Source organism: Chelonia mydas, chromosome 2 (genome assembly GCF_015237465.2).
Source record: "Chelonia mydas isolate rCheMyd1 chromosome 2, rCheMyd1.pri.v2, whole genome shotgun sequence".
Taxonomy (NCBI): Eukaryota; Metazoa; Chordata; order Testudines; family Cheloniidae; genus Chelonia; species Chelonia mydas.
Genome location: NC_057850.1, coordinates 151,792,849 through 151,819,074, shown reverse-complemented (window position 1 = coordinate 151,819,074; position 26,226 = coordinate 151,792,849). Strand labels below are relative to the sequence as shown.

At 44.7% G+C, this 26,226-nt stretch overlaps 1 protein-coding gene and 1 long non-coding RNA gene across 7 annotated transcripts in view; one reads left to right on the top strand and one right to left on the bottom strand.

Annotated features, from left to right (window-relative positions):
• Positions 1–21,534, bottom strand: part of LOC102945174 (palmitoyltransferase ZDHHC11) — a 94,992-nt gene extending 73,458 nt beyond the window's left edge. The window contains exon 1 of one of the 6 annotated variants that reach the window (XR_006288808.1): positions 21,025–21,534. Coding sequence is in view for 3 of the 6 variants with exons in the window: in XM_043540359.1 (XP_043396294.1) it covers positions 21,025–21,315 (291 nt within the window). In the remaining 3 variants the exon portion in view is untranslated. Of the gene's footprint in view, positions 1–1,619; positions 2,390–18,026; positions 18,527–20,469; positions 20,681–21,024 lie in introns of those variants that run through there. The other 5 variants (XM_043540359.1, XM_043540358.1, XM_043540361.1 and 2 more) reach the window with 5 other exon arrangements.
• Positions 1,943–3,680, top strand: LOC122464612. The gene is made up of 3 exons (XR_006288809.1): positions 1,943–2,062; positions 2,886–2,958; positions 3,104–3,680. It is a non-coding gene; the product is annotated as an uncharacterized LOC122464612 (long non-coding RNA).
• Positions 21,535–26,226: the final 4,692 nt, after the last annotated feature.

The following is a 26,226-nucleotide window of genomic DNA, read 5'->3' as shown; positions in this document are numbered from 1 at the left end:
TAAATGTGACAGGAAACCAAAGCTTGTTAGCCTTGACCAGTTACTGTAGCTGTTTTATCCCTTACCTGGTGATCACGATACCACCTCTTCAAGAATTCTTCTAAAGCAAATAGAAAAGGAGTACTTGTGGCACCTTAGAGACTAACCAATTTATTTGAGCATGAGCTTTCGTGAGCTACAGCTCACTTCATCGGATGCATCCGATGGATGGTTAGTCTCTAAGGTGCCACAAGTACTCCTTTTCTTTTTGCGAATACAGACTAACACGGCTGTTACTCTGAAACCTGTTCTAAAGCAAATAGTAACAGCAAAAGTAGCACACCAAACTGGCACTCCCTGTGCAGTATTCAACTAGTAACACAATCATCGGCATACTTTGAACTTAGTTGATGTCAGACTAGTGGACCCAGGAGAAATTCTGCCAGAAATAGACGAACACAGCCACAAGTAACCCATAAGGAAAACGCCCCTCTCAAGCCTACAGTAACACTGCCTTCCTTTTTCCATTTTGGTCAGGCTTCTTGTTTTCTTTACTTCTATGTAAATAATACCATCTCAGGCAGCCACCATCTTACTTACTTACAATGATGCAGCCGAGCAGGGCCATGCATAAAATGTTCATTGTCCCCCAAAACCAGTCACTGATGAAAATGCAAGTCATTTGTGAAACGGGTCATTGCGTATCACAGCAAAGTTATTTGGGGAATCCAGAGCACAAGGTGCTCTAGACATGGATCATTATTTTGCTTTTCATGTAAAGAAAGAGGCTTTTTTCTTCGCTGGGATTTTAAAACATCTTCAATAGTTCTGCAATGTAAAAAAATGTTTTTGTTGCTTAAAATGTACATGAAAGATACAAGCTCGGCAGACATACTTATATAATTGGATTTTAAGGCACTAGTTTTTCTGCTTTGTGATTTGTTTTTTCTTATTTGCTGTGGCATAGACTTGAGAGTATTCAAAATGAGACCCTGAAAGTAATCAAGCAAGGCAAATGTACTACCTTGCCATATGATGCACATTTATAATGAACCAAGATACAGTGAAATTCCATTTATACTGAAATAGAATGAAAGTCCAAATGTTTAAAAACTATTTCTTACAGGGCACTTTTGCAACTAGTCTGATCCCAAAGTTTATTCTGTTGCCAGTTTGGATACATTATGCTAATGGCAATGCAGGTCGTCCTCACAGAAATGGTGAATTGGTGAAAGAGCTCCAGCCTCTAACAGCCTCCTTGCCAACTACTGACTGATGTTAATGTATAGAAATAAGAAAGGGGGTTTCAAGATTTCAAAAAGAGAATAGTAGGAGTACATATAATGTTCCTATGTGTGGTCTTTAGAAATGTGGACATGCCACCTGTATGAAAATAATGAGTAATATTCATGCTCATCCTGGAGTTGCAAAGCACTAGAAACTTACTCTGGTTACCCTACCTAATTGCTATGTTCTAAATTTTACTCAAGTTTGATTTAATTTTTTTTTTAATTTTCTTTTTACTAAATTACTAAAGATTTGGGCGGGGGCGAGGGGGTAAGGAAAAAGGTTTCCAAGTCCAACTGAAACAAATCTGGGTATACATTACAACAAAATACAACAACAAATATGCAACTTACCCAGTACCAAAATATGCAGCAGCATTGACAATAATGATCAACAAATCCCAAAGGTTTATAATGATACAACAGGATGCTTTGATATCCTTTTGAGAATCTAGACCTTTGTGGATTGCAAACATTAGAAATGCAGCAAGTAGGTGAACTCATGTCAGACGTTGTCTTTAACAACGAAAAAATTAAAGGAAAACAATCCTCCTCCGCTTTCATTAAGTCTCTGACTTTTGACTAGATTAATGCAAGATTTCAGCCATCAATTATGTCAGATTAAAGGCTTTTCAAAGCACCAAGAGCACTTTCAAATAAGATGAATAGTAACTCCTGTCTTTCTCTGCTCTGTTTTAAAAGAGAAACTCAAGTTCTAAGCTTTTGAGTTGAAGAAAGAGGAAACCACAATGAGGAAGTGCAAACGGTTGGTGAGAATGGTCACATCTGAGTAAAAGGTTAGCACTGTCAGGAGAAAATTAAAAAAAAAATTCCATCTTCAATGGCAGCTCTAATACTGTACTTCACACACATTACTTCAGTTTCTCTTCCCACACACACAGCAAAATCAATTAGAGAGTCACACACTTCGTTGCTTCGGTAGCTGAGTGCATTATACACACCAGGGACACCTTGCATCCTTACATTCCACTTTACAAGATTCCTGGGAGCCACCCTCCTCTCTGTATTTCAGCAACTCCTGAAACCTCCCCTCTAAATCCTCTTCTCACACCAGGGGCTCTGTGTACCCCTCATTCCTCTTACCATACCAGGGATACCCACTGTCTCCCCATCTAGAGGTTCTATGTATCCCCCATTTACCCCTTCTCCCACCCTAGGTGCTCTGTGCCCACCCCCCATACTAGGGACTCCATTCTCCCTCCCTGTCAGGCATTCTGTGCGCACCCTAGTCCCCACTATGCCTCCCTACTCCTCCCAATCCCCATGCTTATTTTATTACACTGGAAAGTGTCAATGGCTGCCATCCACTGGTTCTTTGAGCTACAGAAATTTACAGAGCTGACTGAAGCTGCTGGCTCTGCTAAACAGATGGAAGGAGGGGTGGGGTGCTGTGTGCCCCTCATTTCCCTCTTCTGGTTTTCCAATTTCCCCCAAAATCAACAGGATTCTGCCTGCTGATGCCTAGAACATTTGCTGAAGCTTTGGCTTTGATGGGATGCGGTGTTCAAAAAATTAGCACATTGCATTCACACAGAGAAATAAGAAAAGGAGTACTTGTGGCACCTTAGAGACTAACCAATTTTCTTTTTGCAAATACAGACTAACACGGCTGCTACTCTGAAACACAGAGAAATATTACTGAGCTGAGTATATGGTCTTGCAAGTTTGGCCGGTAAGTCTTGTGAGAAAGAATTTGAAGTGCTTATAATGTAAGTTTTACTCAGTATGGATCTATTAATTTTTATTTTTTTTAAATCAGAGACTATGGGGAATTTAGATTCCTCCCACTCCCAACACTATCCTCTTCTTGGTTTCAGGCAACAGCCCCAATACTTGCTGATGAGTTAACCCTTTCAACTTCCTCAGGGCTGCAGAAGTGGCAACCGCGATAGGCTCCAACGCCTATCACAACCTACTACAACTATCACCCAGGTTTAATGGTGGAACTGGGACAGACAGGGAAGATACAGGGAAAGGGCAGTACTGAAGGAATCTGCATGTAAGGACCACATTCCCTGGATTCTGCAAAGCTCTGCTCTAAACGGGGCTCACTGCACCATGGGCTGCTTAGGCATTTCTGCCTCTGTGCAAAGCCATCAGCCATTCCTCCCATCCACAGAACAATCATGAAATGCTGCAGATGTCACTGCAGTTCTGAAGTAGCAACAGCAGCCATGGAATAGCTCCACTGCCCCCAATTACACAATGTATCACACCTCAATAAGACCCCCATGTACAGGGTGACCAGACAGCAAGTGTGAAAAATCGGGATGGGGGTTGGGGGTAATAGGAGCCTATATAAGAAAAAGACTCAAAAATCGTGACTGTCCCTATAAAATCGGGACATCTGGTCACCCTACCCGTGTACCAAGTTTGTCTAGTAGGACTTTGCATCAGGGGAGGGGGAGAGGGTCATAGGAGAAGGATCTGCCTTTATGCCGGCATATTACAGGATATACCTCTTAAAGGGTTCATTTATACCTAATTAAATTAGCAACAGGCAAGCAGCTGTTTATCTGCTACAACACTGCTCTCAAGGCAGTGGGTTTTATTTTACCTGTAGTCCCTTACAGTTGATATGAGTTGAAGAGAAATTAAAAACACTATATGCCTAGCATTCTGATCTTTTACTGGACCAAAATGCTTTTTATAACTGTATCTAGTATGACTCCAACACAATAAATCTCCTCACTTAGTACAAAATTTGGCAATTAAGTACCACCTGTCTCCATAACTAGTTAAAACAGACTAGAAGACTTACATTTTACATCAGTTCAGGCACATTAATTTTAATTCTTTAATGCCTTGGAATCCATTTGTCACAGTTCTTTAATTTTTGAAAGGAAATAATTAAGATCAAGTGTAGATAGCTTAACGAAATTAATGCAAATAAATGATTTGACCTACCTCATCTCTTTTGGTGGGTAATACATTTTTCTCATAAAGAAAACAAAGTTTATATTTTAGGCATTATATTTAACTGTTCTTACTTCATTGTCAGTGGAAGGGGGGCATAAACACCTCCAATTCCCTAGAATGCAATGCAGAACACTGGGAAGAAGCCTTGCTTTCTTCTGAAACCACTGTTGCACTACGGATAAGTGATGCATATTATTTATTGGTACATTTCCAAGCACTAGAGCAGAGGTGGGCAAACTATGGCCCGCAGGACTGTCCTGCCCAGCCCCTGAGCTCCTGGCAGGGGAGTCTAGCCCCCGGCCCCTCCCCTGTTGTCCCTCCTCCCCCGCACTTGCACAGCAGCATGGCTTGCCACCTCCCAGGGTTTCCAATAAGCCTGTCCTGCCACTCTGAGCGACATGGTAAGGGGGCAGGACGTGGGGTGTTGGATAAGGGGCAGGAGGTCCCGGGAGGTAGTCAGGGGACGGTTGGATGGGGCGGAGGTTAGGGGGGTGGGCGGTCAGGAGACAGGGAGCAGGGGGCGTCGGATAGGGGGAGGGGTCCGGGGAGGGGGCAGTCAGGGGACAAGGAGTAGGGGGTGGGAAGTGGGAGGGGGCGGATAGGGGGCGGGGGCTAGGCTGTTTGCGGAGGAACATCCTTCTCTATCCAGCCCTCCATACCATTTCGCAACCCCGATGTGGCCCTCGGGCCAAAAAGTTTGCCCACCGCTGCACTAGAGTCTCCACCAAAACTAAGAAAGTTAACATAACATTACACACTAATTAAGTTTTATATCAAACTTGATCAATTTTAAATCAAATCAATACTTCTATTAGCAACCCACAAGTAAGTTTCAAACAGCTCACCTGTAACCTAGTAACAGGCCATATGCACAGCAAAGCAGTATTTACACTGCCAAAAATCCACACTGGAATTTCCCTCACCTTTTTTAAACCTCAGCTTCATGAACCGGCAAAAGAAATCACATGACAGGGCAAGAAATACAACCACCTTTATGAAATCCTTATATTTTAGAACTTTAAAAATCTTTTACAACAATTTAGCAGGCATGAAGCAACTCTTTAGGAGTCTGACCAAGATTTTCAGAAGTGACTAGTGATTTGGAGATTCTCGATTTTTGGGTGTCTAAGTGGAGACCCCTTTAAAGGGACTTGATATTCAGAGAGTAGATGTTCAGCAGTTTCTCAGAATCAGGCCCCTTTAAGGAGTCTCCAGTTGGGCACTCCAGAATCACTAGTTACTCTCTGCATAGGCAGGGGTCTGCCTGCATGGATTCACGGCAGGATCAGGGCCCTGGTTAAAATTATGAATGGGGATATGGAGGGAGGAGCGGAGATCAATCTGAATTTATAAATTAAACCAATTGGATACAGACAGGATGCTACAGAGAAACAAAAACCAACTATATTTAGTAGGCATGAGTTTATTTTAAGTCTTTGTGACCATCTTCAATTATTTTAACTGCTCAGCCACCAACCGAACATTGCTCAGACAGGAAATGTTGGGAAAGTGTTTGCTGTCAAACCACAAGGTAGTTGTACAGTCATAACTTCAAGTAGTTGCACTAAACTAGGATTAGAACTAGGGCTGTCGATTAAATCGCAGTTAACTCATGCGATTAACTCAAACAAATTAATCATGATTAATCATGCTGTTAAAAAACAGAATACCAACTGAAATTTATTAAATATTTTGGATGTTTTTCTACATTTTCAAATATAGCTATTTCAATTACAACACAAAATACAAAAAGTGTACAGTGCTCACTTTATATTATTTTTATTACAAATATTTGCACTGTAAAAATTATAACAGAAATAGTATTTTTCAATTCACCTGATACAAGTACAATCTCTTTATTATGAAAATGTAACTTACAAATGTAGGGCTTTTTGGTTACATAACTGCACTCAAAACCAAAACAATGTAAAATTTTAGAGCCTACAAGTCCACTCAGTCCTACTTCTTGTTCAGCCAATCGCTAAGAGAAATAAATTTGTTTACATTTACGGGAAATAATGCTGCCTACTTCTTAATTACAAGGTCACCTGAAAGTGAGAACAGGCATTCACATGGCACTGTTGTAGCTGGCGTCGCAAGACATTTATGTGCCAGATGCGCTAAAGATTCATATGTCTCTTCATCCTTCAGCCACCATTCCAGAGGACATGCTTCCATGCTGATGACGCTTGTTAAAAAAATAATGCGTTAATTAAATATGTGATCAACTCCTTGGGGGAGAATTGTATGTCTCCTGCTCTGCTTTACCCGCATTTTGCCATATATTTCATGTTATAGCATTCTTGGATGATGACCCAGCACATGTTGTTCGTTTTAAGAACACGTTCACTGCAAATTTGACAAAATGCAAAGAAGATACCAATGTGAAATTTCTAAAGATAGCTACAGCTAGTGTGACCAGACAGCAAATGTGAAAAATCGGGACGGGGTTGGGGGGTAATAGGCACCTATATAAGACAAAGCTCTGAATATCGGGACTGTCCCTATAAAATCTGGACATCTGGTCACCCTAACTACAGCACTCGACCCAAGATTTAAGAATCTGAAGTGCCTTCCAAAATCTGAAAGGGATGAGGTGTGGAGCATGCTTTCAGAAATCTTAAAAGAGCAACACTCTGATGTGGAAACTACAGAACCCAAACCACCAAAAAAGAAAAATAACCTTCTGCTGGTGGCATCTGACTCATGATGATGATGAAAATGAACATGCGTCAGTCTACACTGCTTTGGATGGTTATCAAGCAGAACCCGTCATCAGCATGGATACATGTCCCCTGGAATGGTGATTGAAGCATGAAGAGACATATGACTCTTTAGTGCATTAGCATGTAAATATCTTGCGACACTAGCTACAACAGTGCCATGCAAATGCCTGTTCTCACTTTCAGGTGACATTGAAAACAAGAAGCAGGCAGCATTATCTTCTGCAAATGTAAACAAACTTGTTTGTCTGAGCAATTGGCTGAACAAGAAGTATGACTGATTGGACTTGTAGGCTCTAAAGTTTGACATTGTTTTATTTTTGAATGCAGGGGGTTTTTTTGTACATAATTCTACATTTGTTAGTTCAACTTTCATGATAAAGAGATTGAAAAATACTATTTCATTTGTTTTTTACAGTGCAAATATTTGTAATAAAAAATAAAGTAAGCACTGCACACTTTGTATCCTGTGTTGTAACTGAAATCAATATATTTGAAAATGCAGAAAATGTCCAAAAATATTTAAATAAATGGATTCTGTTATTGTTTAACAGTGCAATTAATCGCAATTAATTTTTTTTAATTGCTTGACAGCCCTAATTAGAACATACGACCCGGACATACTGAGTCAGACCAAAGGTCCATCTAGCCCAGTATCCTGTTCTCCGACAGTGGTTGATGCCAGGTACCCCAGAGGGAATGAACAAAACAGGTAATCATCAAGCGATCCATCCCCTGTCACCCATTCCCAGCTTCAAGACTTTTGCCTTAATTTTTTTAATTGCTAGACATCACAGGATTGGGAAAATGCAAGAGAAAAAGAGGCATGAACTATATGTCCATTCCTACATAGGAAACAGCTCAAAACTTCATAGTGTTACACATTTTATAGGAACACATACCATGACAGTTAAGATACAAAAATGAACAGGCTATAGGAGCAGATCTCCATCCCCTACACCAGTTCTATCCTCCTCGGATATTGCTTTCTGTTAGCCCTGTGTCCTACTGAGGTCTCAATCATGTCTGTCTCAAACAATTTGACTTGTCAGATCATCCTCATCCCTTCACATATTTTAATTTCACTTGCTCCCTTGATGTCTCGGTAATGCTCTGTCCATTCCTCTCCATTAAAGCATGCTATTTTCCTTGTTCTAAAGGAATCCTCACTCCGCCCCACTTCTTTCCAACTTTCACCCTACTGCCCTCATCCCCTTTAAGTCAAAGCTCCTTGAGCAGGCTAGCTATTCCCAATGTGTTGACTTTGCCTTTTTAATCCCTAGTCAATGTTGCTTCTGCCTTCTCCACAGCACAGTCCTCTTTTTTCCCCAAGTCTAAGGGACCCTTCTCTATACTTTCCCTCTGTTTCTCTCATAGCATCATGAGAAGCTGCCTGCAGTGACTCCAGAGCATGAGTACCAACTTCACGGCAGACTTAAGAAGCAGGACACAAAACTCAAATTGGTTTTGAGTTCTATACTTAGATTTCACCAACCGTCAAATCTAAACTCCTGAGGCACTACAACAGCCTTAGCATGGAGTCACAGACAGTCCAATCTGCCTGGCCACCGAGGTAAGATTACCTTTGTGATAGACAGTCCCTTACACTAAGAATCACAACAATATTCAGGTTTCAGAGTAGCAGCTGTGTTAGTCTGTATTCGCAAAAAGAAAAGGAGTACTTGTGGCACCTTAGAGACTAACCAATTTATTTGAGCATAAGCTTTCGTGAGCTACAGCTCACTTCATCGGGTGCATAAAAGTGGAAAATGCAGCGAGGATGTTTTTATACACACAGATCATGAAAAAATGGGTGTTTATCACTTCAAAAGGTTTTCTCTCCCCCCACCCCACTCTCCTGCTGGCAATAGCTTATCTAAAGTGATCACTCTCCTTACAATGTGTATGATAATCAAGGTGGGCCATTTCCATCATACACATTGTAAGGAGAGTGATCACTTTAGATAAGCTATTGCCAGCAGGAGAGTGGGGTGGGGGGAGAGAAAACCTTTTGAAGTGATAAACACCCATTTTTTCATGATCTGTGTGTATAAAAACATCCTCGCTGCATTTTCCACTTTTATGCACCCGATGAAGTGAGCTGTAGCTCACGAAAGCTTATGCTCAAATAAATTGGTTAGTCTCTAAGGTGTAACAATATTCAGGTTACTCCCAGTCCCGAAGGACCAGTCACTTACCCCAAGTCAATTGCACCTTCGATCTTACACCAAAACTACACTTGTAGCCAATCCTATAATAAACTATATTAAAAGAGTTATTAAATAGGAAAAGAACATAAGAACGGCCATCCTGGGTCAGACCAAAGGTCTATCCAGAGAGTTATTTACAAGGTTAAAGCAGGTAAACATACACACACTAATGAGTTACAATCTTAAGGTTCAAAAAGTAATACAAGTTTCTATAACAAGCAAGCTCTTGGGGATTTCTTGCATATGCCTAGTAACTTTGCCCACTAGAGTCCAAGCAGCATTGAAAGCCAGTTCCTTCTTGTTAGGGGGTTTTTATTCCCCTCCTCCCTTGTGCTCGGAGCTGTAAACTCAGTTGATGGGAGGAACCCATTTGCATGACTCATCTTTGCGGGGGCAGTGGGAGTGCAGAGCAACAAAGTCTTTTATACTGTTTAACATTCCACCACAGTCTGTCTGGTGTCAATGGGTCTTTCCTGTTGGGCAGGATGTAACACCTTCTGTTGCAGAGGGACTTTTCACACTAATCAATGTCTCTCTCTCCTGCCACAGAGGCTCACATAGTCACAGAGGCTCACCAGACAACCATTCAAATATTACCTTACAGCAGAGTGGATTTGATTTAAATCAGGATTTAAATCACTATTCAGGAAGACTCGATAATCATGGATTTCTACATAAAAGTGCATTCTTGTTGGTTGTTATAACCTTATTACATATTCTTCACAACTCAGAGACAGATGTAGGCTCCATTTTTAGAAGGTACACACTATACATTTTTAAGTGATTTATTTTGAAAACTTTTCAGATTAGTTTTACAGCTATATCAGAAAATGAATGATTGTTTGGTTATTTCATTTACCAAAGGTAATTGAAGCAGATATTTATGAAGTCATATCCCTAATCATTTTTGTTACCTTTCTCTGTAGTTTTTTTCCAACTCTAATATACTTTTTTGAGATGGGGCAACCATCCAATATTAAAAAGTTAAAATGCACTCCATTTTTACTGCCTGATCATGTCACATTCCCTCCTGCCTCCCTGTCTCTTTCCACAGGAATTCCAGGTTTCTAGTCCCAACTGAAGGTTCTGCACAGCTCTCCCCTTGCCCCAGCCTTTTCTTCTTGCTCACTTTGTCACCTTCTCATGCTGTTGCCTACCTTGGAATGACATTCCTCTTCCTGTGGACCAGGCGCCTCATCCTTCTAATTCAAACTCACTTCTATACTCACTTCTTCCACATTACCCTCCACTGTTAACTTAGTACTACCTAGGCTTGCCACCTTTCTAATTGCAGACAACCGGATCCCCCAGGCTCCACCAGCATTGCATGCTCTTCCCTCCACTCCCCCCCCCCCCGCCCCGTCACTTGCTGGATCCTCTCAAGGAGCCTGCCTGCAGGTAGGAGGAGGCCCTGGCTAAGCACGGGCTGGCGTGGGTTAATGACCCTGCCCTCGGTAACCGGACTTTTGGTTTGGGTGCCATTTAGGGTTGCCAGGTCCCCTTTTTGACTAGACTTTTTGGTCAAAAACCAGGCATCTGGCAACTCTAAATGACACCCGGACACAGAAGCCAAAAAATTGACCATCTGGGTAAAACCCAGACAGTTGGCAACCCTACTATTACCCCTAGGATTTAGATGAATGTTTATGGGGAATAAGTTATAATATTGTTTTACCAACAAGCGAACACTAAACAAAAGATTTGAGACAGTGCTAATTACAACCATCATGATCCTGCATACAGGCAAGCCTACTACAGTGTGTCCATTCAAGAAATTCATGCTCAAGATATTTTCAAGAGAAAGTGGGTGAGTTAATATTTTTTTTGGGCCAAGTTCTGTTGGAGAGAGACACAAGCTTAGACAGAGCTCTTCTTCAGGTCTGGGAAATGTACTCAGTTTCATAGCTAAATACAAGATGGAACAGATTGTTTAGCAGAAGTAGTTAACACATATTTCAAAGAGGACCATTCAAGGTGAAGTGACCAGTTAACACCCCTCCAGTCATTGTGGGGGAAAGCTGTGATGGTGGAGGCTGCAGGGGATAGTGGGTTATAGACTGTTGTAATAAGCCATAAAAGCAATAAAAATAAGATATTACCTCACCCACCTTGTCTCTCTAATATCCTGGGACCAACAAAGCGACAACAACACTGCATATAAGATATTTTCAATCATTTGTTTGTTCACTAGTTACATCTGTAGTTCAGCATTGGTCTATCTCAAGAAGGTAGGGTCTCTTAGAACATAAATAGCAATTTAGGTAAGGCAGCTCCAACCATTCATCGTAAGAAGTCAGACAACTAGAAGGCAAAGTTCTTAGCCAGGCTGGACTGCGGTTCCAATAAAAGGACTTGACCTCCAGTCTGAGTCTGCAGGACTAGGACTAGAAAAGAGAAAGGAACATTTACATTCTGAGCAAATTAGATCTAGAACTTATGGAGACAATATTAAGGGAACTCAAGGCTGCCATTTTTGCAGAGTTACTTTTCAGAGCAGAGGTACACTTTAAGGTACCACAAGTATGATCTATTTCAGAACAGCATCAGTTTCCGAACCCCTTGAAATCTTTCATTAAATGTTGCTAGTGTCCATATTGCATATTTGCTTCTCTAATGATCTCAGCTAGAATGTCTGAGCTCCTCCTTTTGAGCAGAATTTCGTTCAGCACAACGCTAGTAGAATAACTCCTGATAAGGCATGTGGTGGAAGTACAGATTTACGATTCATTACGGTGAGAGTTTAGTCCAAACTAAATTCTGCAAGGGGCATACTGTGAAACTGAAAACATGTACAGTAACTCCTCACTTAACGTCGTCACGTCACTGATCAATTAGAGAACATGCTCATTTAAAGTTGTGCAATGCTCCCTTGTAACGTCGTTTGGCAGCTGCCTTCTTTGTCCACTGCTTGCAGAAAGAGCAGCCCGTTGGTGCTAGCTGGTAGGGGCTTGGAACCAGGGTGGACCAGCAGCCCCCCATCAGTCCCCCTGAGTTCGCTGTGTGACAACTGCCCAGCAGGCTATCAATTGCCAGGCAGTTCAGCTGTCCCTCCCCCCACTGCCATGTGCTGCTCCTGCCCTCTGCCTTGGAGCTGCTCCCCAGAGACTCTTGCTTGCTATACAGGGGGTGAGGGGGAATGTTGGATCATATTAAAGAAGTTCTGTATTAAAATCACAAATGAGTTTGATTCCCCATAGTTTAAATTCCAGGGTATTACTAATTAAGAGATCTTTTGATTTTTGGTACTGTTTCTCTCCCTCTCTGTGTGAAACCTGCAAGCTGCTAATTGTGTTAGTACAATAATTTTATTAAGATAATGTTGAAATAAAAAGAAAACGGTACAGAGTTCAAGCATAGAAGTTTCTGGTTATCAGGGAATAAGGTACAGATTATCAAGGGGTGTGGAATTCGGTTTAGGAGCTGGTGGCGTAAGGAATACATAATCTGCAATCTCCCCGATTGGGGGGTAAAAGTTTAACCGGTCAAAGTACAGACATTGAGATATGGGGGTATGTTGTCCATATAATGGCTATATTCAGGTGTGGAGTATAATGAGTGGATACGATGATGGGGATGGATCTACCCACATTTGGTGGGATTTAAGGTTCAATGAGTTTATGGTTCCAGTTCATATGGTCCAGTGAAAAAAAGCCTCTCAGTCCCTTTCCCATAGTGGATGCACTATGTCGTACCGGCTCACACCTCCTGGTACTGTCGGTGATGTGTTCGATGTAGATGTCCCTGGACCATCGGATGGTGTCAGAGACCATGAGGCGCCGCATGAGCCGTGTGTAGCATCGACCAATCCCACAGGTCCGCAGCACACGCTCGTTGCAGGGGTCCCAAGCGCCCAGGGCTCCGACGATCAGGGCATCCATCTGCACCTCGTAGCCCTTCGCTCTCAGGGTGTCGGCCAGGGGGCGTATTTTTCCAGCTTACGAGCCCAGGCTTCTCGGAAGGCCGGGGTCCTGTTCTCGAAGGATACCGTGATGTCGACGAGGATGATCTTTTTCTGGGCCTCATGGGTGACTACCACGTCGGGTCAGTACCGGGGATGGCGCAGTTCATGGCGACCTCCCCCAGGCGCGGCGCGATGGCTTTCACTAGGTGGTTCTGGATGGCATTGCGGCGCAGCTGCCAGGCTCTGGAGTGGGGCTTGCAGCTGCACAGGACGTGAGGCAGGGTCTCGTTGGAGTAGCCGCACTTCCTGCAATGCTTGTCTCGGTTCCCGTGGCGGACGGCTCCGTTGAGCGGGACACAGTTGAGCCGAGCACGGTGGATGAACTGCCAGTCGGTGAAACGGGTGAAGCCACTCCCGGCGAGGAAGTGGTTGCTGGCGTCCCACTTGCTGGTCAGTTCGAAGGCTTTACCCTGGTCCGGTTTATGCTTCAGGGCTTCCATGTACAGCGCGTGGATGACTGCCTTCAGGGTCCTCTCCAGCATGCCCCTGGTGCTCGGGGTAACGATGGTGTTGTCCTCAGACCTGATCTGCGGCACCAGGACTCCCAGCTCCTGGCGCTCCTCGCACCACTCCCAGCTGCAGCCAATGCACTTCCCCAGGCGACGCGAGGCATTGCAAGCGCGGGACCACAGTGAAGCGATGTCACGCCCGTCCCGTCTGAATTTGCCATCCAGGGAACCGCTCAGGAAGCTGGCGGTGTCTTGGTTGGAGGGGGCTCTGCCGATCCACTTCTTTGTTGCGTCATGGAGGGCATTTGCTGCGATGTTCCTTACCATGGCGTCGGGACACGTCAGCAGGCGGAAGGCGTGGGTGATCACCGCGATGTCACACAGGTCACCCAAGCGGGGGACATTGGCACCGCCATGCCTGTGGGCAATATAGACCAGCTCGTTGCTGGCTCTCTGGGGAAGGAACAGCCATTTCTTCACCAGCTGCCAGATGATCTTGTCTGCCTTGTTGAGGGGTACCTTCACCACAGCGGATCCCCTTAGGACGAACGAGATGCAGGGCAGAATCTGTTCTCAAAGCAATTCTTTGTAACAACAACTACTCACACAGAGAGAGACTCAAAGCAATACTCTGTAACAACAGAAACAGCACCCAGAGACTCCCCGCCCTTTTGTTGTATTCATCTCGCTTCGTTAACAATTGTGATTAAAATAGAGATAGAGGATGTATGTGGATGGATGCTTGGTGTGGATAATAACTGAATGATCAGGGAGGTGCCAGCCTAAGAATCCAGTGTCCATCGGCTGAAGAAGGCGTCAAGTGGAAATAACCAGAGGACCCCTGGAGAGCAGACTGGAATCCACCCAACAGCCTCAAGAATGGGAGAACCAAAGAACAAGATAACATCTGGCAGCACCGAGCCGTCAGGAATGTGCTATCTGCTGACTGATTCAGCAACAGCATGATGAAGCAATTCCCACAGACTGGCATAGGAAGAAATTCCTATAAAAATGGACTCTAGAAAGTGAGAACTTTGGGGTCTGATTCTGCAAACCAACTTCCAGGAGCATCAGATGAGCATCTGACAAGGCCCTGCTCCCTCCTTATGTCCAGGCCACCTGGCCATTGGCATGGCATGAGCAACTCTAATGTGTGAATAAATATGAAATTGAATGGAATGTTATAGCTATAACTAACTGCTTACTATGATTCTTCCTATATTCACAATAAATGTGGCATTTTGCCTTTTCCCCTTTAATAAGATCCTGCTGGTTTTTATTTTATTGGTATAACAGGAAGAGGGGTGCTGATGTCAGCGTGTCCCCCCCCGTACCCCATCTCCACAGAGGAGGGGAGGGGGGATAGGACAGGGCTCAGGACCGAGGGAGCTTGCTGGCAGCACATGCTGCCTCAACTTGCTGACCTACTTAAAAAGGCAATGTACTTAAAGCAGGGTCAGCATTCTTAAAGGGGCAATGTGTAAAGGGGCAATGCACGTCTCTCTCTCTCTCTCTCTCACACACACACACACACACACACACACACACACGCAGTCCCCGCTCTGGCACTTTGGAAAATGGAGGGAGTGGTGCGCTCCAGTGGGATAGTATGGGTTCATCATCACATTCAGTTTCCACAGGGAATGTTTACATGCACTGCCATGCTGTGTCTCCTCCCTCCATTCATGCTGCCTTGTAGAGTGTGAGGCTACATTCACAACAATGTGTTAACCCTTGAGAGCTCAGCCGAGTGCTAGTTCATCATTTAGCAGTAAGGCATTCCCTGGGAAATATCCCACCCTCTGACTCCACCACCTCAATCAAGCTTCACAATCATCATTGCTGTGTATAGTATTAAATTGTTTGTTTAAAACTTATACTGTGTGTATATGCGCGCGCGTGTGTGTGTATAGTCTTTTGTCTGGCAAAAAATTTTTTCCTGGAACCTAACCCCCACCCCCATTTACATTAATTCTTATGGGGAAATTGGATTCGCTTAACATCGTTTCGCTTAAAGTAGCATTTTTCAGGAACATAACTACAACGTTAAGCAAGGAGTTATTGTACCATTTTTCTACTAAGTTTTAACACAAGGCTAAAGTGTCACAGCAAATTAAACAGCATTCAACCTCTAGACCATAATTTCACAAAATATATTTCCTAAAATAGGCGTACATTGTATGTCAAAGTTTGGGAGGCTTTCTGCAGCAGTCTAAGTTTTCAGAGATGTTTCTCTAGATGTCTGAAACTGTTTCTTTCTTTATGGACCTATGCCAGTGCAGAAATGTTATGGTGGAGCTCTGTCTTGCCAGGCCCCTTCCATCTCCAGTAATGCATCTTCATAAGTGGGTGTGGGCACTCACAGGCACAGGGCCCAGCTACACTGCACATGTGCCAGCCGGGAGTTCCCCTCCAATAGGAATTTTTTGCTGAGAATGTGGAGCTTGGTTACAGCCCCTGTGTACCATCCACTTTGTGAATTCAGCCCAATATCTTTTCCATGTGTACCCAAAAATCAGAACTTAAGTTGTATTTAAAATTCAAAAAGTGATCCCTCCAAAAAAGCAGGCTCACTTCCCTTGCTTATCCAGCATTAGACATTTCTAAACCTAAACTAAGGGTATGTCTACACTTGCCGGTAGATCGACACTGCTGCAATCGATGTAGTGCATGTCAATTTAGCGGGTCTGGTAAAGACACACTAAATCGATGGGAGAGCACTCTCCCATCAATTTGTGTACTCCACCTCCTGGAGAAGACGTTCTCCCGTCGACACAGTGCAGTGTAGCAACCGTGGTAAGTAGATCTGACTATGTCAACTTCAGTTACTGAAGTTGGGTAAGTTAGATCAATTTATCGTGATAGTGTAGACCAGCCCTAAGAATTGCTATTGTAGAAAGCAGATTGACCAAAAAAAAAAAAGTGCACACAGATAATTCTAAGTAACAGATTTAATTTGCCTAATTTCTTGGTGGCAGAGAAAAGACTATATCTCCCCCTGCCTTCCAGTGTATCAGCACCAAAACTAAAAAACTTTCAGGAGTGGGGGAAAAGAAGAGGAGTGAACAGGGGGAACAACCATGTAATGAGGATTCCAAACAAAGCTTTTTAAACCTAATTGCTGGCAATAATTTATATTTCTTTTCTGAAAAGAATGATACAGACATTTACATGTCCATCAACACACCGAACTTCAGGAGTTATTATTCCTGTTAATTGCACAAAAATCTGTCAAAAAAATCAGGCGGTCTAGAAGGATCACATTTACTATAAAAGTTATTATGAAACTATGACACAGTATTAATTGTTCACATTTGCTATCACCAATACTTATAGTTATCTATTAAGTTATTACCCTTAATTTTACAAGAGCTATTTCTCATGTTTTCTTCTGAGGAAAAAAAAACAAGCAAAAAAAAATGGCACCCAGGTTACTAAAAAAAGTCTAAATGCAAACTTTGAATTACATAACATGCTGGTAGGATACTGTAAATTCTTCAGGAAGTAAATGGACATCACTGCAGATAGAGCTTTACAAACAGAACACATAGTTTTGCCAGCCCACTAAAGCTTACACATCAGTTCTACAACTTAATGAGAGTGCAATAGGTGTTTGCCAGGTATGGGGTGGGGGTAATTAACAAAGCTACATAAAAGGAATTAAAGTAAGTCTGTTATCGTATTCAAACTGAGAGAGTTTAGAGAGAATCCCTGAGAGTAGTCATCCTCCCTGAACAGCCAACCAAGTCTCCACCGGTGAAAAAGAAAATATCACCAAGTGTTTGACATAGAAAATAAAGGGTAGTGGGGGGAGCGAGGGTGGCAGATGGAATGGAAAAAAAAATGTTTTTCAAAAACCACAGCACATTTGCAATGAAGTCTAGATACAAAACTTCTAAAGGTCAATGTATACATAACCTAATTTAAAATAAAGGTAGTTATGAGCTGCCTAACAAAGTACTCCCCCTTAATTTTCGTGAAAGTATGTAGGTGTCTGAATGGCAGTCTCTACATTTAGGTGACTTACTTATTCAGTGTTAACAAACAGCATCTGAAGAAAAATAGGCTAGGGATCTGCTGTGTGCATTAGCCATCAAAAGTTCTACAAGAATTAGATTTGATCTGGTGAAACTTGAGGGGTTGAGGACTGCCATAAAAAGAAAAAGTTGTGTCCAACAACATTACAGGACAATATTAACGGAATTTAAACAAAACCTGAAGTGCTTCCAATCAAGTTTACCAAGCCACATCATCTTCCTCAAAATGTTGCCTTTTTACAGTTAAAAAAAAAAAGTTAGCTTGTCTAACTATCAGAACAAGTGTGAAAGAGAAATGCCACCCCAAATTTTTTCTTTAAGTCACGCTCTGAACGTGTAGTTTCTGGATCATTGTAATTTTATTTATTTATTTATTTGTGTTTCTCCCCACCCCCAATTACATACCAATATTTTGACTGAGTAGAAGAAACAAAAACATACCTTGTCCTCTGGTTCAAGCCTACTGAAGACTGAGAGAAAGGATGGTCTGCTGGTTAAAGCATTGGACTGCGACTCACACCTTTAAGTGACTGCCGGTGAGATCTTGGGCAAGTCATGAGCAGTGTGCAGTTATAGTATGCTGTTGATCTGCACAGGGACTCTTTACGATGACCAGAATAAATTATTATATGGAAAAAATATTTTTTCTTTAGCAAGCCAAAACAACAGCAGATATATATATAAAATCGCTTATGGTCATGTCTTTCACTGTGCCTGTGATTGGCAGATCAGTGGCAACAAGCTATAGCGAAATCTGCCTACATACTTTTATAATGGATCCGGCTTACTGGCAGTCAGTCCTTAGAGAACAAACTTGAAAGACTTCCTGTTTGTTGCTGAGAATACTGGATTGATGCTATTAAATATGATATTATTGCTATTAATATGTAACTGTGCTCTTGCTGCTAGTAAGTATTATCACTGAAAGTTCCTCAGTTACTAAAGAACTGCTTCAAATAAATCTCTCAGTGGCATATCATTCTTTGAGATAGTAGAGATTTTTTTTTAAAAAAGTGAGATATCTTGACCCACATTGCTCAAATTAAAAAGCAAACATAAATAAGAATGATTAATTTGATTCCCAAAGTCTATTGTATTAATTATTATAGAAGTAGCAATATTAGATTGTTAGTCTATTATCTCGGTTATCTCTTTACAAGAACTTATAGTATTTTGAGAACTTTTGGAAGAAAACTAGAACTTTCATGCATGTACAGCAGTTCAGACTTTTGCTCCTCCTCTTTAGCTCAGATTTAATTTTGTATGTACCGGGCAACATATAGTCCAGCCAGGCCAAAGGGAGCTAGATTATCACTGTCCAACATATCCTGGTCGTGTCAAAATAAAAAAGTACCAACACTGTCTTTAAAAACAAAAACAAAACCCTGATCTACACTATGGATATTTCTCCCCTAAAAAAACAAGACAAAAAACACATCTCAAATTGGTTAGAGGGGCAATATAGAAAAAGCTTCAACAGTCAGAACCATTTTTATAACAAGTTTTGTTAAAGTTTTTTCAGGAACTTTAACTGAAATAGTTAAAAGAGCAGCTCTTGCCTATACTGTAGCTCCAACCAATTTTAAAACTGGACTGAATTTCTGGGAAGATTATGCTAGTGCAGTACAGACATGGCCTTACGAGACTGGTTTTGTGAATGCACCCATGTGCAAAAATTTGGATACAAAATTTGAGATTCTGTGATCTGCCTCTCGTTTCTCCACAGTGTGTTTAAATTCAAATACATTTGACCTGTAAACACAGACACATTCTTGTCAAGGTTTGGAGACATTTTTATAGTAGTTGAGCAGAGAAGCGTCATAGCAAATTAGAAACATCACTCAAATGTATCAACTGCTGTGTAGTTTAAGTATAAAAGTATAGTGTCTCAGCAAAAACACAGAATACCATAATCTGAGTCAGATTAAGCAGCCTCTCTCAGAGCTTTTAGAAGTTTCACTTAGTGAAAATAAAGTTTCCTCTTACTCTAACACACAAGCCGATTTCCTCTAGAGAAATAGATTTTCCATCAGGTCAAGATTACAAGGTTGTCAAATTGAGTGGTTTCAGTTTAGTCATGAGAATAGATTTTTCCCCACAGTAATTCTGTGTTACAGTGTGATTATCCCAACACGGGAATAGTTGACAGAACTGCTGGAAAGGAGAGGGCAACTTGCATCAGTGTTATTAGTTCATCACTTTCACATCTAAAGACTTTAACCCAGAAGTGTAAGATATATGGCCATGAACAGTAGGCAATGGAAATTAAACCTAACCCCTCCTTCAAAGAAACCATGATTTGACAATTGAGCCATGAACTGAACTGTTTCTATAGGAAAACAAAAAGACACAGCTAGACTGGAAATGCCTCCAAAAGTTGAAAGAAAAGGAGTAAGGTGCCACAAGTACTCTTTTCTTTTTACGGATACAGACCAACACCGCTGCTACTCCAAAAGTTGACTGAAGGAAAGTCACTGGAAATGTTTCCAGAACTGCTTGGAGAACCTGGACTTTAATGAGAGGATTGCAAAGAACAATCGTGTATCAGTTCAGATTTTCTCATGAATGAATTGTTCTTAATGGACTTTCACAGAATCATAGAATCATAGAATATCAGGGTTGGAAGGGACCTCAGGTCATCTAGTCTAACCCCCTGCTCAAAGCAGGACCAATCCCCAATTTTTGCCCCAAATGGCCCCCTCAAGGATTGAACTCACAACCCTGGGTTTAGCAGGCCAATGCTCAAACCACTGAGAGCAAATGTCCCTATCACTCCTTTCAGCACTAACATATAGTTTGTTCATATTTAAGTAAAAACAAAAACCCCAATGTAAGCAGCGACAACAAGCATGTTTCGATCAGTCCATTCCCCACTAGACAGCACCTGTGCAGCCGGCTCCTGAACTCCCGCCCTTTCCTGCTATCAATTAGGCTCAACTCCTGTAAGAAAAAAGGAGGCAAGCTCTGACCGGGGCCGCCCCAAGATCTCCTAGGAGCCCGCAGCCTTGTTCCAACCTGCAATTGCAGCGCCAGCCTCCTGGGACCACCCGCCCTGGGGTTCCGCTGACTTGCCGGGCCCCGCAGTGATTTCAAAGGCAATTTCTCCTCTACCGGAGACAGCCCCCAACTGGAAGCAGAGCCCAGGGTGGCTCCAAAGCGTGTGTCTCTCTCGCCAACACAAGCGCTGACCTCCCCCACCGTGTCTCGCTGAAGCCCCGGCCAGCGTCCAACACGCGCGAGGGGCCCCCCGCAGCTAGCCAGCCACCCCCCACCGGGCCCCCCAGGCCAGCCCCCCGATAGGCTCTGCCCGCACATAAGCCGCTGCCCCGGGGGCTGTGCGACGCCCCGCCCGCCCGCCGAGCCGGTGCGAGCCTTGCGCCCGTCGCCGCCTCCTCCTCCCGCCCAGGCAGGGTCCCCGCTGCTGCCGCCCCAGTCCCACCTGCCGGAGACACACCGCGCAGGCCGGGGGAGTCATGGCCGCTGCCGCCCGCCTCAGGGCAGCCGCCCCCGCTGCGGAGCCGTGGCCGGAGCCTGGGGCGGCCGGGCCAACTTCGGGGCAAGCCTGGTTAGTTTCCCTTAAGGCAGCAGCTGCCTTTGCAGCTATGGAAACCGTGTCAAGTGCTCTCCCCGGCCCGGGCCGGAGCGTCTCCCGGGTCCTAAAGCTGACGGGGGCGGGGGGCGAGTCCCGCTCCCGGCAGGGAGCCGGTCCTGGGTGCGCGGCGGTGCGCATGTGGCCGGAGAGCAGTCCGCAGAGCAGGCGGGGGTGCGCCCAGGCCCGGGGTTCTCGTGTAGAAGAAGCCAGTCGGGCAGCTGGCCAGCCATGCCGGTATGTTAAGGGCAGGGCAACATGCCCTCTGCTAATTGGCCCTGGAGCCAGCTTCTGAGTGGAGCACAGGGACCTGAACTGCACTCCTAAGGGTGCCGGACTGGTGGCTGAGCAAAATCCCATCCTGCCGCCGCAGCTACAGACAGGGTGACCACTAGCACGTGTGAAAAACCAGGACAGGGGGTGGGGGATAATCGGTGACAATAGAAGACAAAGCCCTGAATACTGGGACTTCCCTATAAAATCAGGGTATCTGGTCACCCTAGCTATAAAGGCCTTTACCTTGTACAGGTTTCAGAGTAGCAGCCGTGTTTGGGTATGTCTGCACAACGAAATTAGGTCGAATTGATAGAATTCGGTTTTTTAGAAATCGGTTTTATATATTCGAGTGTGTGTGTCCCCACAGAAAATGCTCTAAGTGCATTAAGTGCATTAACTCAGCGGAGTGCTTCCACAGTACCGAGGCTAGAGTCGACTTCGGGAGTGTTGCACTGTGGGTAGCTATCCCACAGTTCCCACAGTCTCCGCTGCCCATTGGAATTCTGGGTTGAGATCCCAATGCCTGATGGGGCTAAAACATTGTCGCGGGTGGTTCTGGGTACATATTGTCAGGCCCCCTTCCTTCCCTCCCTCCGTGAAAACAGGGGCAGACAATCGTTTTGCGCCTTTTTTCCTGAGTTACCTGTGCAGACGCCATACCACGGCAAGCATGGAGCCCGCTCAGGTAACCGTCACCGTATGTCTCCTGGGTGCTGCCAGACATGGTACTGCATTGCTACACAGCAGCATCAACCCATTGCCTTGTGGCAGCAGACGGTACAGTATGACTTGTAGCCGTCATTGTCATGTCCGAGGTGCTCCTGGCCAGACATGTGCGCAGGGACTAAAGTTGGAGTGACTTGATCAGATCATTCTCTTTAGTTCTGCAGTCCATCCTGTTGAGCCATCTTATGGTGAGCAGGCAGGCGATACGGATTGCTAGCAGTCCTACTGTACCATCTTCTGCCAGGGAGGCAAAAGATGAGGATGGCTAGCAGTCCTACTGCACCGTCCTCTGCCGAGCAGCCATGAGATGTGGATGGCTTGCAGTCCTTCTGCACCGTCTGCTGCCAGCCAAAGATGTAAAAGATAGATGGAGTGGATCAAAACAAGAAATAGACCGGATTTGTTCTGTACTCATTTGCTTCCCACCCTCCCCTGTCCAGGGGACTCATTCCTCTAGGTCACACTGCAGTCACTCACAGAGAAGGTGCAGCGAGGTAAATCTAGCCATGTATCAATCAGAGGCCAGACCAACCTGCTTGTTCCAATAAGAACAATTACTTAGGTGCACCATTTCTTATTGGAACCCTCCGTGAAGTCCTGCCTGAAATACTCATTGATGTAAAGCCACCCCCTTTGTTGATTTTAATTCTCTGTAAGCCAGCCCTGTAAGCCATGTCGTCAGTCGCCCCTCCCTCCGTCAGAGCAACGGCAGACAATCGTTCCACGCCTTTTTTCTGTGCGGACGCCATACCAAGGCAAGCATGGAGGCCGCTCAGCTCACTTCGGCAATTAGGAGCACATTAAACACCACACGCATTATGCAGCAGTATATGCAGCATCAGAACCTGGCAGAGCGATACCAGGCGAGTAGGCGACATCAGCGCGGTCACGTGAGTGATCCGGACATGGACACAGATTTCTCTGAAAGCATGGGCCCTGCCAATGCAGGCATCATGGTGCTAATGGGGCAGGTTCATGCTGTGGAACGCCGATTCTGGGCTCAGGAAACAAGCACAGACTGGTGGGACCGCATAGTGTTGCAGGTCTGGGACGATTCCCAGTGGCTGCGAAACTTTCGCATGCGTAAGGGCACTTTCATGGAACTTCGTGACTTGCTTTCCCCTGCCCTGAAGCGCATGAATACCAAGATGAGAGCAGCCCTCATAGTTGAGAAGCGAGTGGCGATAGCCCTGTGGAAGCTTGCAACTCCAGACAGCTACCGGTCAGTTGGGAATCAATTTGGAGTGGGCAAATCTACTCTGGGGGCTGCTGTGATGCAAGTAGCCCACGCAATCAAAGATCTGCTGATATCAAGGGTAGTGACCCTGGGAAATGTGCAGGTCATAGTGGATGGCTTTGCTGCAATGGGATTCCCTAACTGTGGTGGGGCCATAGACGGAACCCATATCCCTATCTTGGCACGGGAGCACCAAGCCGGTGAGTACATAAACCGCAAGGGGTACTTTTCAATAGTGCTGCAAGCTCTGGTGGATCACAAGGGACGTTTCACCAACATCAACGTGGGATGGCTGGGAAAGGTACATGAGGCTCGCATCTTCAGGAACTCTGGTCTGTTTCAAAAGCTGCAGGAAGGGACTTTATTCCCAGACCAGAAAATAACTGTTGGGGATGTTGAAATGCCTATAGTTATCCTTGGGGACCCAGCCTACCCCTTAATGCCATGGCTCATAAAGCCGTACACAGGCAGCCTGGACAGTAGTCAGGAGCTGTTCAACTACAGGCTGAGCAAGTGCAGAATGGTGGTAGAATGTGCATTTGGACGTTTAAAGGCGCGCTGGCGCAGTTTACTGACTCGCTTAGACCTCAGCGAAACCAATATTCCCACTGTTATTACTGCTTGCTGTGTGCTCCACAATATCTGTGAGAGTAAGGGGGAGACGTTTGTGGCGGGGTGGGAGGTTGAGGCAAATCGCCTCGCTGCTGGTTACGTGCAGCCAGACACCAGGGTGGTTAGAAGAGCACAGGAGGGCGCGGTACGCATCAGAGAAGCTTTGAAAACCAGTTTCATGACTGGCCAGGCTATGGTGTGAAAGTTCTCTTTGTTTCTCCTTGATGAAACCCCCCGTCCCTTGGTTCACTCTACTTTCCTGTAAGCTAACGGCCCTCCCCACCTCCCTTCGATCACCGCCTGCAGAGGCAATAAAGTCAGTGTTGCTTCACATTCATGCATTCTTTATTCATTCATCACACAAATAGGGGGATGATTACCAAGGTAGCCCAGGAGGGGTGGTGGAGGAGGGAAGGAAAATGCCACACAGCACTTTAAAAGTTTACAACTTTAAAATTTATTGAATGCCAGCCTTCTTTTTTTTGGCCTCCCCACCGCATTCTTGGGCGTCTGGGTGTGGAGGCTATGGAACTTGGGGAGGAGGGCGGTTGGTTACACAGGGGCTGTAGTGGCAGTCTGTGCTGCAGCTGCCTTTGCTGCATCTCAACCATACACTGGAGCATACTGGTTTGATCCTCCAGCAGCCTCAGCATTGAATCCTGCCTCCTCTCATCACACTGCCACCACATTTGAGCTTCAGCCCTGTCTTCAGTCCGCCACTTACTCTCTTCAGCCGGCCACCTCTCCTCCCGGTCATTTTGTGCTTTCCTGCACTCTGACATTATTTGCCTCCATGCATTCATCTGTGCTCTGTCAGTGTGGGAGGACAGCATGAGCTCAGAGAACATTTCATCACGAGTGCATTTTTTTTTCTTTCTAATCTTCACTAGCCTCTGGGAAGGAGAAGATCCTGTGATCATTGAAACACATGCAGCTGGTGGAGAAAAAAAAAAGGGACAGCGGGTATTTAAAAAGACACATTTTATAAAACAGTGGCTACACTCTTTCACGGTAAACCTTGCTGTTAACATTACATACATAGCACATGTGCTTTCATTACAAGGTCGCATTTTGCCTCCCCCCACCGCGTGGCTACCCCCTCAACCCTCCCCCCTCCCTGTGGCTAACAGCGGGGAACATTTCTGTTCAGCCACAGGCAAACAGCCCAGCAGGAACGGGCTCCTCTGAGTGTCCCCTGAAGAAAAGCACCCTATTTCAACCAGGTGACCATGAATGATATCTCACTCTCCTGAGGATAACACAGAGAGATAAAGAACGGATGTTGTTTGAACACCAGCAAACATACACTGCAATGCTTTGTTGTACAATGATTCCCGAGTACGTGTTACTGGCCTGGAGTGGTAAAGTGTCCTACCATGAAGGACACAATAAGCCTGCCCTCCCCAGAAACCTTTTGCAAAGGCTTTGGGAGTACATCCAGGAGAGCCGCGAATGCCAGGGCAAATTAATCCTTTCACATGCTTGCTTTTAAACCATGTATAGTATTTTAAAAGGTACACTCACCGGAGGTCCCTTCTCCGCCTGCCGGGTCCAGGAGGCAGCCTTGGGTGGGTTCGGGGGGTACTGGCTCCAGGTCCAGGGTGAGAAATAGTTCCTGGCTGTCGGGAAAACCGGTTTGTCTGCTTGCTTGCTGTGAGCTATCTACAACCTCATCATCATCATCATCTTCTTCGTCCCCAAAACCTGCTTCCGTGTTGCCTCCATCTCCATTGAAGGAGTCAAACAACACGGCTGGGGTAGTGGTGGCTGAACCCCCTAAAATGGCATGCAGCTCATCATAGAAGCGGCATGTTTGGGGCTCTGATCTGGAGCGGCCGTTCGCCTCTCTGGTTTTCTGGTAGGCTTGCCTCAGCTCCTTAAGTTTCACGCGGCACTGCTTCGGGTCCCTGTTATGGCCTCTGTCCTTCATGCCCTGGGAGATTTTGACAAAGGTTTTGGCATTTCGAAAACTGGAACACCGTTCTGATAGCACGGATTCCTCTCCCCATACAGCAATCAGATCCCGTACCTCCCGTTCAGTCCATGCTGGAGCTCTTTTGCGATTCTGGGACTCCATCATGGTCACCTCTGCTGATGAGCTCTGCATGGTCACCTGCAGCTTGCCACGCTGGCCAAACAGGAAATGAGATTCAAAAGTTCATGGTTCTTTTCCTGTCTACGTGGCCAGTGCATCTGAGTTG